This window comes from Rattus rattus, chromosome 10 (genome assembly GCF_011064425.1).
Source record: "Rattus rattus isolate New Zealand chromosome 10, Rrattus_CSIRO_v1, whole genome shotgun sequence".
NCBI classification, from domain to species: Eukaryota; Metazoa; Chordata; class Mammalia; order Rodentia; family Muridae; genus Rattus; species Rattus rattus.
The window spans coordinates 60,287,113-60,300,608 of record NC_046163.1 but is presented as its reverse complement, the minus strand read 5'-3'; the positions used below and the strand labels follow the sequence as shown (position 1 = coordinate 60,300,608).

General features: G+C 41.8%; 1 protein-coding gene across 9 annotated transcripts in view; it reads left to right on the top strand.

Annotated features, from left to right (window-relative positions):
* Enah (ENAH actin regulator) overlaps nucleotides 1-13,496 on the top strand; it is a 112,986-nt gene that overhangs the window by 46,567 nt on the left and 52,923 nt on the right. For all 9 annotated transcript variants that reach the window (XM_032915349.1, XM_032915345.1, XM_032915346.1 and 6 more), the window contains exon 2: nucleotides 11,669-11,834. In XM_032915349.1, the coding sequence (XP_032771240.1) occupies nucleotides 11,669-11,834 (166 nt within the window). The remainder of the gene's footprint in view (nucleotides 1-11,668; nucleotides 11,835-13,496) is intronic.

The window sequence follows — 13,496 nt, the reverse complement described above, 5'->3', positions numbered from 1 at the left end:
GGAAGAACAGTCGGGTGCTCTTAACTGCTGAGCCATCTCTCCAGCCCATGAAACACATTTTATTATAACTGTTCCAGCTTCATTTCTGTTTGACAAACATCTGGACGAGAAGCAACATAGGGAAGGAAAGGGTTTATTTACACTTGTAAATTTCAGTCCATCATTAGGGAAGCCAAGGTAGGAACTGAAGCAGCTCATTCAGCATATTAGCCACGTACCACATAGGCAGATGCACCCAGGTTGTGTTAGTACCACAGAAGTAAACGCACCCAGGCTGCCTGCTCACTGCACACATAGCTTTCTTTCCTTTTTACACTGCTCAGAGCCCAGCCTGTGAAATGGTGTGTCCACTTGGAAAGTGGGTCCTCCCACATCAGTTAACAAGCAAGACACCCCGTCCCCCAACATGCAACCGGATCTACGCACCTCCAAAAATTGAGACTCTCCCCATATGACTGTAGTTGTGTCAAGTTGACCTTCAGAACTAACCATCACTGTAGCCATGAAGTGTTAGGTGCTTTATAGCGAAAGCCGCACAGTAGTAACACCTGCTGAATTTCTCCCCAACATTTTATCATGAAAATTTTCAGTGCATAGCACAGTTGAGGAAATTGTTTGGTGTCATAACCACATTCTAGAGTATACAATAAATATTTTATCTTTTTATTTTTAGGAAATGGTAAGAAACATTTTATTTTTAATGAATTTTATCACTAAAAAAGTCTGCAAACAAAATAAACACCACAGAGCAAAACTTACCAGACCTAAAGTCTGTATATCTTAATGAACCTCCATACAGTTAGAATAGCCATTCTAAAGAGTGAAACTTTTTTTTATTTATTACATATCTGTCTCCTCATTCTTTTTTCTATGTGTATTTCAAAATATTATAATTACCAATATGTTTTCTTATGTATGTCAATATATATGTTATTTACTGAGTCTCAGTGCCTACATACTTTAACTTTTGTGGCACGTGCATGCATGATGACACACATTCACAAGCAGTGCGGGATTCTGGGTATTGAGTGAACACTCAACGACGTACATGCGTGAGTCATTTCTATTGAGGCAAAAGAACATTCTGGGGTGATGGCAAACTGTGCTCATTATTCTTTGGCTTAATTTCCCCTCATTTCTACTGACAGTTGCTGTTCAGTGTGGTGGTGCAAAGTGTGGTGGTGCACGCCTTTAGTCCCAGCATTGGGGAGGGAGGCAGAGGCAAGTAGCTCTCTTGAGTTAAAGGCCAACATGACCTACATAGCAAGTTCAGGTCAGCTAGGGATGCATAGTGAGATCCTGGATTTAATAAAAGTTGCTGTGTGGAATAGTTTCCACTCTAGATTTAGTTTATTTTCTGTGTGAGAACTGGATAGAAGCTCTTAAAGTACATGCCCCTGTAAGGCTTCCTTCACAGCATGCTCTCCCTGTTTGTTCATCTTTGCAGTCGTCAATTTGCTCTTCTCGTTTGGTAATAAAGGAGCATACAAATGTGCCAGTTTATCCACTTTGCTGTTGTTACCTGGAGATTCCCAGATTTGGATAGTCAGAGGGTGGGTGTGTGCTTACTCCTGAACATTTCTCCTCTGTTACTACTTTCTGTCTTTAATTGGGGGTGAAAGTTTGGAATTCCATTTAGTCTGTTGTTTTTGAAGCTGTACCCTTTTGTAACTATCCAGCAATAGTTACAATATGCATTTTTGTCTTTTTACTATTTGCTTGTCAGAGTACTTTAAACCCCTATAAGATGTTACAACTTTTGCACTAACGTGTGGGTATAATTTATATCACTCTATGTGATAGTTCCTTTATTATTGGGTGTTCTATACAACCTAGAGTTGTAGAACCTCAGCTGAAGAATTGTCTGGACAATGGCTTGTGGCCATGTCTGTGAGAGATTTTCTTGATTGCTGATAGATGTGGGAGGAGCCACCTCTGTGTAGGTAGATCTGAGTTGCATAAAAAAGCTAGCTGTGGGGTCTGGGAGGCATTTGCTGCTCTTGCAGAAGGTCTGGATTCAGTCGCCAGCATCTTCATCAGGTGGCTCACAATTCCTCTTATAGGGGACCTGATGTCCTTCTCTTCTGGCCTTTGTGGGCACCAGGCACACATATAATACACATAGAGATATCCGGGCAAAATGTCCATACATGATAAAATTTTAAAGAAAGAAAACACAGAGCGGGGGTGGGGAGAGGGAGAAAGGGAGAAAGCTGAGCTAGCAAGTAAGCAAGCCAAAGAAGGAGTATTGCTCCACGGTTCTTGTGCTAGCTCCCTCCCCTGATTTCCTTCCATCATGGGTTTGACCTGGAAGTGTAGAATGAAGTGAACCCTCTCCTTCCCAAGTTGCTTTTAGTCATGGACACCTTTATCTTCAATGTTTTTTTTTTTTTAAAGATTCATTTATTATATATAAGTACACTGTAACTTTCTTCAGACACACCAGAAGAGGGCATCAGATCCCATTACATATGGTTGTGAGCCACCATGTGATTGCTGGGATTTGAACTCAGGACCACTGGAAGAGCAGTGAGTGCTCTTAACCACTGAACCATCTCTCCAGCCCTATCTTCAATGTTTTTAAAGATTGGTTCTTTCACTTTATTTTTACATTTACAGACATTTAGTTGCTTCTGAGGCTAGAAGAGAAGGTAGGATCCCTTGGAAGCGAAGTTATGAGCTACCCAGTATGGAGTAAGGCTGGGGGCAGTGGGAGGAGAGAGAATGTAGTACAAAATTTTTTCCTTTTTTTTCTTATTCAGTGTACATGCGTGCTGTGTCTGTGTATACGCCTGGGTGCCAGAAGAGGGGTTAGATCCTTCGATAGATGGTTGTGAGCCACTATATGATTGCTGGGAATTGACCACAGTGCCACTGGAAGAGCAGCAGACAGTGCTTCTAATCGCTGAGTCATCTTTCCAGCCCTTGTACAGAATTTTAAAAAGGAAAATGAATTTAAAAATAGTGTAAATCAAGTTTTAAACAAATGCAGTTTGGATTAATTTATTCATCCTATAAAATTTATTATATTTTCTCCCTATTTAAAGCTAATATGCGTGTGGTAAATTATATACAGCAGAAAGTTTACCATCTTAACCACTCTCAAGTGTAGAATTTGGTGGCATTGCTTGGATCACACTATTGTACAAGGAGCATCTGCATTCAGCACAGAACCTTCCACCTCTGACCAAACTCTGTCCACAGAGAGCAAGTATCCCTGCCATTCAGCTGGCCCAGCCAGTAAGGCCTGGGCCCCATGCAATGGAGGGAGCCGATGGTGGAGAGTGGTCCTCTGACCTCCTACAAGACATCTGTGATGTGCCTCCCCCACCTTCCTTCCTCAGCCCCTGGCAACCGCCGTACTGCTTTTGCCTCTGACTTTGTGACTTTGGAAACCTATTGTCAATGGAATCATAGTAGTATCTGTCCCTTTGATGCTGGCTTGTTTCACAGTGTCCTCAAGGTTTATCCAAGATATAGCATACAACAGAATTTATTTTCTTTTAAAGGCTTGAATAAACCTTTGTATGTATATATCACCTTTTGTTTCTCTGCTTATCTCAGTGATATTTGAGGTATTTGTTTTTGAACAAAACTATGAATTGGCTATATAAATATCTACTTGGGTCCCTCTTTTGGGACCCATCATCTGTCTCATATAAATGAACATAGAACACTTGTTTGATTTTTTTTTTTCATGAAAAACAGCTGAGGAGACTCTTTAAAAGTACAAATAAAGATACTTGACTGGGGTTGGGGATTTAGCTCAGTGGTAGGCGCTTTGCCTAGGAAGCATAAGGCCCTGGGTTAGGGTCTCCAGCTCAAAAAAAAAAAAAAAAAAAAAAAAAAAAAAGATACTTGACTCGTTATGTATATATTTTTTTTTTTTTTTTTTCGGAGCTGGGGACCGAACCCAGGGCCTTGCACTCGCTAGGCAAGCACTCTACCGCTGAGCTAAATTCCCAACCCCTACGTATATATTCTAATTCAGCCTTTTTGTGAGATAATGAATTTATAAAGAGTCTTGTCAGGGCTGGGGATTTAGCTCAGTGGTAGAGCGCTTACCTAGGAAGCGCAAGGCCCTGGGTTCGGTCCCAAGCTCCGAAAAAAAGAACCAAAAAAAAAAAAAAAAAAGAGTCTTGTCCTAACAGTTGATTTAAGTGTAGCATTTAGTGGCATTATCGTTTATTTTTTTGTTTGTTATCTCCCTCAAGACAGGGTCTCAGTGTAACTCTGCCTGTCCTGGAACTCACTTTGTAAACCAGGCTGGCTTCAACCTCATAGGAGTAAGTGTGCACCATCCAAGCTGGCTTGTTTATGGTGTTTATAAAACAAGATAAATGACTATATTGGAGTTGACTGTGTGTTGACCTTTCTCATTGCCCACATCCATTTTGGACTCAGGTTGTAGTATAGTGCAGCTGTAGGAAAGCATACCAAGGAAAACAGTCTGTATTCTAGTGGTATGACTCCCGCCAGCTCTGCCTAAACTCCCATTAGTACAAATGTTCAGTAACGTGTAGATCTTTAGTCGGTAATGGATGTCGTCACAGTCACACGCTTCTCAATTTTGTGTTGTTTTCGCTTATTCAGAGCGTCTTCTGTGGTTCTAGAGTGGAGAAAGAGGGGAGAGCTAAATGAGCATTTTCATTCATGTTCCCTTGCTTCCTGATCCACTGAGATGTGAAGTGGGCGTGCCATTGGCTCCCGCTCCCTCAGACAGCTGTGGTCCTACCTTCTATGCTTCTTCCTCTGTAATGGGCATGGCAAACTATGAAGGAAAATAGTCTTTTCCAGCATGTATTTTCCCCAGCAATTAAAAATAGGTCCGTTTTTTTAAAACTTGAAAGATTTCAGGAAAATCCGCTGTGTTTCTGTCAGTCTTCATTCTCTGAGGGACTTGTTCTCCAGCAGGTCAGGTCTTCCTCAGGATGTGCCCCGATGCAGTCACTCGTCCTGTTCATTGTCAGTCTCACTAGCTACCTTACTGCTGTTGCCTCCTCCCGATAGGCTTTCGTTTTCTCTCCATGCACTCTTATAAATCCCATCCCAGTTTCTTCTTAGTTGTGGTTCTAAGAATAGAACACTGTATGTTCATTAGCTTTATATTCTCCCTCTGGACATGTTGACAGTAGCAGGCTCTTTGACTCACAGTTACCGAACTTTATGGATCCTGTACTTAGTTGTGAGTGCCACTAAGAGTGATTTCAGGTAGGTACTGTGTGTGCTACAGGCTGCTCATCCAGGCCGTTGGGAGGCAAAGGTGGGAGGGGAACATCCTGGGAACAGGTGAGATCCTGTCTCAGACTGATACTGTGATAGGTGTTGCTGCTGCTGTTAGATTTTTGTGTACCCTAGGCTGGCCTCCAGCTCTGCGTACTGAGCTTGGCCCTATTGCCCCTGTCTTCCCGGTAGTGGTATTAGAGGTGTGCGCCACCATGCCTGCTACCGCGCTCGCAGTCAAGTCAGCACTTTGCCAGCTAAGCTATGTCCTTTACCTAAAATCGTTACTTTAAAGCTTAACTTCCAGCATTCCTAAGCACATGATTGTGTGGTCCAGAAAGAATAACAGTTAAGGGATTTTTCATCCTGAAAGGTAGTCCAACTGATTTACCAAAATATTTTCAAAGACATGCTATTCCACGTTAGATGACCTGACACTTCCTGACTGTGAGTGGATCACCTCATCCGCTTGCATTTGCAGTTCATGTGTGAATTTGGATACTGTGGGATAAACAGCTTAATAGTGACATTGATGTTTTACCTCTTAAAAATTAATAATACTGCTGCCTTTGTGAAAGTGATGAATGATGCAGCTTGCCTTTCTACATATTTGAAGTGTCTGTGTCCCAGATGGTTTGATTGCTTTGCAAAAAGCAAAAGAAAAAAGGAAATGTTTGTTTGCTGCTATTGTTTGTGTCTGCTGTTTGTCAGTGGCATTCACAGTGCTGTTGGTGTTTTCTTCAGGGAACCGTGATAGGAGAACCTGTTATCAGTGAGCAGAATTCCTCCCATCTTTTAAAAAACTGGAATAGCAAAGGGGAAATGTTATTTAAAAGAGAGGCTGCCTTATGAATCTGCTGATATTTGAATTTAATGAAAATAAATTTTGGTATACTTAAAATCCTTCAAGTTTAAATTTTATTTTCTTTTATTATTACTTGGCTTGGACAGAAAATTACTTCCTCAGTTCTAGAGACAGGAAGTCCATGATCAAGGTAATAATAGGATTGGTGTCCTGAGGGCACCCCCTCTCCCCGTGCACTTGTGATAACCGTCCTCTTACCCCCTCTTAGTATGCCCTTTGTATGTGTGGTGGTTTTCATCCTTTGAGTGGTTCCTCTCCTTTAGTGTGTAAAAAGTATGGGTAGGCAGAAGCTGTCATATTCTGTTCTTCAGAAATTAAGAGCCAGGAAGAGTGGTACCCACCCTTAATCCCAGAGACAGGTGGATTTCTGTGAGTTCAAGGCCAGCATGGTCTATGTAGTAAGTTCCAGGACAACCAGAGGTCCTATCTTGGGGGAAAATTAAGGATCCCACTTTTATGTTGCCTCTTGAATCTGTTAGAGGCAATCAGGTACAGGGTTGGTATCCCGACAGTCACTTTTTCTGTATAGGGAAGTCATCAAATGGCTCTTGTTTCTGAGTGCAGCCTCCCAGTTAAGTTATGACTTTGGCCCTTGATCAGTTATGAAATTCCCTTGATCAGATAGCTAGCTAGTGATTTCTATTTCAGAGAGCTGGGGGTTGCAGGAGTTCAAAACCCAAGTTCTTCCTTACTGGAAAAGACAGTGGGGTAAGGGGGAAGAAAAAAGAAAAAAGAAAGAAGGCTAGCTAGGGGCTAGAGAGATAGAGACCTCAGCAGTTAAGGGCATGGGGTGCTCTTTCTGAGCGCCAGGTTCAATTCCCAGCCACTACATGGCAGCCGACAACTGTCTGTAAATTCAAGATCTGACACCCTCACACAAACATACATGCAGTCAGAACACCAATGCACTTAAAATATACATAAATAGATAATCAAATAAAAAAATAAGCCAGAGTTTAGGCTCTCAGCTGTCATACCACCTACTGCATCTGCTGACAATTAATTTTAAAGCTACAGTTACTGACAGTGACTTTTCAGTCATTGCAAAGCCCCAAAGATCACTTACACTCCCGTAGTACAAACCAGCCATGGGTTTGGAAACCTGTGAACTTGGGAAAAGTGACTTGAGGAAACAGGAGAAACTCCAGTGAGAAGAATTTTGACTAGTCCTTCCTTGGTATGTCATGAGGGAGGTAGGAGACCACAGCGAGGACCGAGTACCTCTTGTGCATTTTATTCAGGAGTCTGGTGAATAGTGGTGTCTTTTTGGGGAGGAGCTATAAGAAATTACCCAGAACTTTGCCTCATATATCTAATTGGCTTTTATACAGTTCATGAGTGGGTTCCTGAACAGTAGAAGAAAATGGGTTTTGTAAGATAGGAACACATAACAGAAGACGTATGGGTAAGCCAAGGAGCCTGTGGACCCCTTCTTCTGTGTGTGTGGGGAGCTGGGGGGGGGCAGAGAAACTTAACCGTTGTTTGAGGATCTATTTACTTAAAGCTTCAGTTTATTGTGTGACATTTAGCATTAATGACTCCATTTTGTTGTAAACTGGCCTTTTGGACCTAGTAAAGGAGCTCAGAACAAAACGTTTTCTTGCAGGAACATTGTAACATGGTATTCTGTATCCTTTGTGTTACACTTCCAGCATCCCACCATGGACTTTCCTCTCCTGTTTTCTAGTCTGGTATCCTTGCTTCTGTCCCTCATTTCCTTGTCACATTCCCCAGTCTTTTTTAGTTCACGGTAGCCAGAGTCATGTTTTTAAAAAAGCGCAAGTCACGTTCTACTTCAGCCCGTCAGTTTTTATCCTGTCTCCTTCCTATGGCTCAAATGCTACCTCTCCAGAGACTCTCACTAGGGGAATGCAAAAGGAAACAGTTAATGATGGCTTTGGGGACCCTGGGAAGGCCTAACAGAAGGAAAAGCGTTTGATTCTGGATTTTTGATAATTTAGATTTTGTTAGATGCATTTATTTATTGAAAAGCATCTAAGGTTGCCTCCTGTGCATGAGGCGCTGGGGGGTTTCTCACTCCCCTTGAGAAGTGATCGGTAGCTGGCATATCTGACAGGGACCTGCTGTTTGTTAGTCTGCTTTCTGCAGTATCACCATATAGCATCTACATGAAGTCCTTTTCTCCTTAAATAGAAGGAGCATTTCATTTACTGGTACCTATTTTTGGTGAGCATTCTTTACCTTAATATATAACTACTTGTGGGGAATTTAACTATATTCAGAAGTGAATTTACTGACCAGGATATAAAGCTATACGTAAAGTAGTATTGCGTTTCCTTACACTGTGTGTGTGTGTGTGTGTGTGTGTGTGTGTGTGTGTGTGTGTGTGTGTGTGTGTGTGTGTGTGTGTGTGTCGGGGGCGGTAAGCATTTTAGTGCTGCACTTCACTGGTAAACACCAGAATTCACATTAGGAACATGAAGTACAATGAGGTTTGTACACTAGTTCATGGCACATAAAGATGAGGTTTTTGTTTATGACTGTTAAGTATCCAGTCTTCACAAGACCACGGTGAATTAGTTTGCTCATTTTATCTTTTTTCATAATTGTTTCGCAGATTTGTAATAGGAAGATTTTGACAAGTTTTTATTTTGAGGCTGGCCGTGGTTGCATTTAAGGATGCCTTGCTCTGTTCTCAGATATTTACCAGCAGCACTGTCTGTGTGGCTGAGAACAGCCACAGTTAGCTAAGTTTTTCTCTGCAACCAGGCTGGCTCTGAAGTTTGGATCTTCCGTTCTTGGCCTCCTGAGTGTTAGCATGACAGGTGTGTCCTTCCATAGCTGACAGCGCTCTTACTTAGAGCAGATCTGTGACAGCTTCACATGGACAGTGCAATGTCTGGAAAACCATACTTTGCTTATGTATATGGTGTTTTGCCTGTGTATATATGAGTGTACCACATGTGTGCCTGGTACTTTCAGAGGCCAGAAGAGGGCATCGGATTGCCTGAGACTGGAGTTACAGACAGTGGTGAGCCACCATGTGGATGCTGGGAATTGAATCAGGGCCTCTGGAAAAGCAGCCAGTGCTCTTTCTTGCTGAGCCATCTCCAGCTCTTTTATACCCATTTTTCTGTTTAAAAAAGTCCTCAGCCAAGCCTTAGTGCACAGTTTTAATCCCAACACTTAAGAGGCGAATGCGGGCAGATCTTTAGCATGGTCCACAGGTTCACCAGGGCTTGCTAAAAACAAAACAAAATCCTCATTTTAACAACTTGTGTTGGATGGTCTTCCCTCTACAGTATTTTTTTGAATCTACCCCAGTTGCTATTAGACCAAAATATTGACGTTGTGTTCTATATTGATTCATCCAAACTTTTTTTTTTTTTTAATTTGTAGGTAGGTTTGTGAAATAAAAAAAACTTGATTGCCATTAAAAAATGGCAGTGGCAACATCATTGAATGGCTCAATTGTGTGTCACATCTGTGGTCAGAGTTGGTAGATGAGTGCTAGCTGGTCTATAAGCCTGTGTGAACCTCCTTAGTTTTATGTCTCCCATGAGATTGCTGGAATTACAGGTGTTGCATTTAATTTAAAATCACCAGGCTTTCAAGGCCTCCTGTCTGTCTGTCTGTCTCCCCCCACCCCCACCCCCCTTTCTCTCTCTCTCTTTCTTTCTTTCTTTCTTTCTTTCTTTCTTTCTTTCTTTCTTTCTTTCTTTCTTTCTTTCAAGATGTGGTCTTTTATAGCTCTAGCTGGCCTTGAACTCACAGAGATCCATCTACATTTGCCTCTTGAGTGCCAGGATTAAGGCATGTGCCACTGTGCCTGACTAATACTAATTCTTGAACACTGGACAATAAAAGTTATGCATTAATCTGAAAGTTTATTTTTCATATTTCATTTCATATTAAATTAGTATCTGCCACTCTAAGCTGTAGGAGGCACTGACCTTTTGCTTATTTCAGTTATCTTTGTTATACTTATATAAAAGTTGTCATTTAGTATGTTTCTATTGTAAGTAATGAGTCTTCAGCTGCTGTACTGACAAATACCTTTAAATAATGCTCTCTAAAAAATAATTCAAGCTTTAGTCATTTCTAGTCTCAGGAAATTTCTAGGCAACAAAAGTAATTTGAGACAGCACCAAAGGGCTTACTGCTCCATTGTCCTAAACTGTAAAAGTTTAGGTTCTGTAGAATTTCTGTAATGGAAAGTTCTAACATTTCTAATTTTTCTGGTTTATTGTTCACTGCAGTGAATTCTTTAGGTCTCCCATGATCTTGTCTCAAGGCAAGACAACCTGCTCCTACAGAGCTGTGTTCATTGTCCTTACATGGGTGAGAGAGGCAGGAGTAAGGCAGGAGTGTGGGGGTACCTATTTCTGAGGGTGTTTGGGAGAAGCACATCAAGTGTTGTCCGAGATCTCTTGAGGCAGAAACTGGCAGCCTGAACAAGAGGCTTCTGTACAGGTGAGATGGGGGTGCATGAACTCTTGAGACACATCTGTATGAACCACTCACACGTAGGCTTAGCCTTCCAGACTGGCGAGTCTCAACCTTCTTCATGTTTAGTGACCCCCAACCACAAAACTTTGTCAGTGCTACTTCCTAAGTTAGCTACTGTTGTGAATCATATCATAAGTCTCTGATATAAGAAGGATATCTGATATGGGGTTGTGACCCACAGGTTTAGAACCACTAGTCTGGAAGCTGAGTTTAACTAGTTTGAAGTCAGTTTGATGAATGATATTAAAAAGGAACTATGGCATAGGATAAGGTAACAATCAGGTTTCCCCCCCAAGAACATTAGAGAATATTTGAAAGGTGAATGTGTTATTTAGTAAGAAATTGACCTTGTCTCTGTTTTATTTGTCTGTCTCAGTATCACTTAGTAGCTTGTAATTGGGAAAAATGGCAACCATAAATTCTGGTTTTTTCCTTTTTTAGTATTTATATGTGGGGGAGAGCATTTTAAATCTAGTAAGATTCGTAGAAATCATCTTTTAGTCTTAAACGTTTATTTTAGTGGTGTGTGTGTGTGTGTGTGCGTGCACACGTGAGTGCGTATGTGCGCACACACATGTGTGAGCAGATGTCCATGGAAGCCAGAGGTGTCCAGTCTCCTGGAGCTGGAATTACAGGTAGTTGTGAGCTGTCCAGTCCAGATGCCGGGTCTCAAAGTTGTGTTCTTTGCAAGAAGAAATGAAAGGAGTTGGTCATGTTGTCAGTCATTGACTGTTAGTTACAACTCCTGTTTGAAGAACAGATACTGTGTGGCCTGAATTTGCTTGAGACCTTGAAGTGATCTTAATGATAAAAGTAATTTTGTTTAAGAAATGTTAGGTCACCACGTCTACTTAAACAAGAGGTGATTAACTTAGTATTAATAGATATATTCAAGGTGATAATAGATACATTTAGAATGAAATCCTTCTGGTGTTCTGTTTTTATGGATCCCACACTCTACCTGTATTCTACTTTGCTTTTGTCTTTCCCATTAGACTCCCCCCACAGGAATTGATTGTTACTGACTGCCAGGTTGGCTCACCCTGGCTCATGGTTCTCTGGCATACCTACCAGATTTTAAATGTCTCATCTGAATTTTGTTTTTTACAGTGAACAGAGTATCTGTCAGGCAAGAGCTGCTGTGATGGTTTATGATGATGCCAATAAGAAATGGGTGCCAGCTGGTGGCTCAACCGGGTTCAGCAGAGTACATATATATCACCATACAGGCAACAACACATTCAGAGTGGTGGGCAGAAAGATTCAAGACCATCAGGTAAGGGTCTGCTAAAATTCTTTATAGTTTGTGATTATGCATGCATGCATGCCTATATGTGTGGGTGCAGACTTGCAATGTGATAGATATCAAGCATGTGGGGGCAGAGGATGGTTCTATAGAGTGCCTTTTCTCTTGGCACTTTGTAGGATCTGGAGATCTAAATACTGTCCATCAAACCTCGCTGAGCAGGAAGGGTTTTTTATCTTCATTAGATTGTCATATCAGGCCATCCTACTGGCCCCTTTTTATCATCTAAATTCAGAATGGACTATAGGAAATGCAGTGTAAGGAACACATTGAATGCTTATGGGACATCTGTATCTAGCTACTTATGGTCAAAAGCAGAGAAGGGATTTGAAAGTATAAATGGTTTCAGAAAGTATTGTTAAATTCGTAAGTGACTAGTGAGGTGGCAGGCACTAGTGTTGCTGGAATAGTTAGGCTTTCCTTCCCAGTTCATATCTAAGGTGACAGATGAGCTGTTGGTGATTCCCTATTTCATATTTTCAAGACAGTAACTGGGTTGTCTTGATGCCTTGTCCCCTGACAGATCCAGATCAGCATCTGCAGGCAGAGGAAAAGGGAGATCAGGCCTTACTGCTGTGTACTGATAGCGGGAACTTTTACGGATTGTAGACTTAGTTCCCTTGTAAAAGTGTGTTTTCAAAGATGTGGCTTAATGTTTAAAACCGTCTTGCTACAAAGTGCAGGGAAAATGGAGCTAGATTCTCTTTGGTGTCCTGTGAGTTCTCGCTCAAAGAAAGTCACCTGTACCTTCCCGGTGAGCCGTGGTGTAAACAGGGGTTGCAGTACCCTGATTGTTAAGTTTGGTTGTCAGCTGGTAACAGCCAGGGGTTTATAACCGTCATGCGTGCTCGGAAGGGGTGGGCACTGAACCTGGTCCTTCTGCAAAAACTGGGGCTTTAAGGCTCTGTCTCAAAAAAGAGGACAAAGAGAAAATCCTCTTTTTTTTTTTTTTTTTTCCTGAGGAGACTGTTTCCCTGGGAAGTAGAAACCGCAGTCTCCCTTACATAACTTATTGACTAATGCTGATAGCAGGGCAATGGAATTGACTAATGCTGATAGCAGGGCGATGGAGTTCTCAAGACACCTGGTTAAAAATGCAGTGCTTCTCTGATGAGAAATTGTCATAGTTCTGGGTTAGTCTACAGAAATTGGTTCACCTCTTATCTTTGTTGTGTGTCCCCTCCTCCCCCAGCCTCTCCTTCTGTGCTCTAGCTTCCTCACTGTGTTACACAGCCTCTCGTCTCCTATTTCTCTACCAAAAACCTCCACTTATGGCTGCCTCTCAGTAGTTGAGCTATGGCGTCTGCTTTCCTTTTATCTGTTCTCCTGCAGAGTCATCCCTTAGATTAGAGACCTGTCACATGCTGCCCAACCGCTACGGAGAACAAAATAAAAATTAGATGACAAAACTTCATAAAAATTGCTGACACTTTCCCCCCTTGTTTTCACATGTATGAATTTTGCCTATGTGCATGTCTGAATCAAATGGGGAGGCCAGAAAATGACATTGGATTCCCCGGTACTGGATGGTTGTGAGCCACTATGTGGATGCTGGGAACTGAATCCCAGTTGTCTAGAAGAGCAGTCAATAGTTGTTTTTACTGTCTCCAGCCCCCTGATGAACCTTCTTAA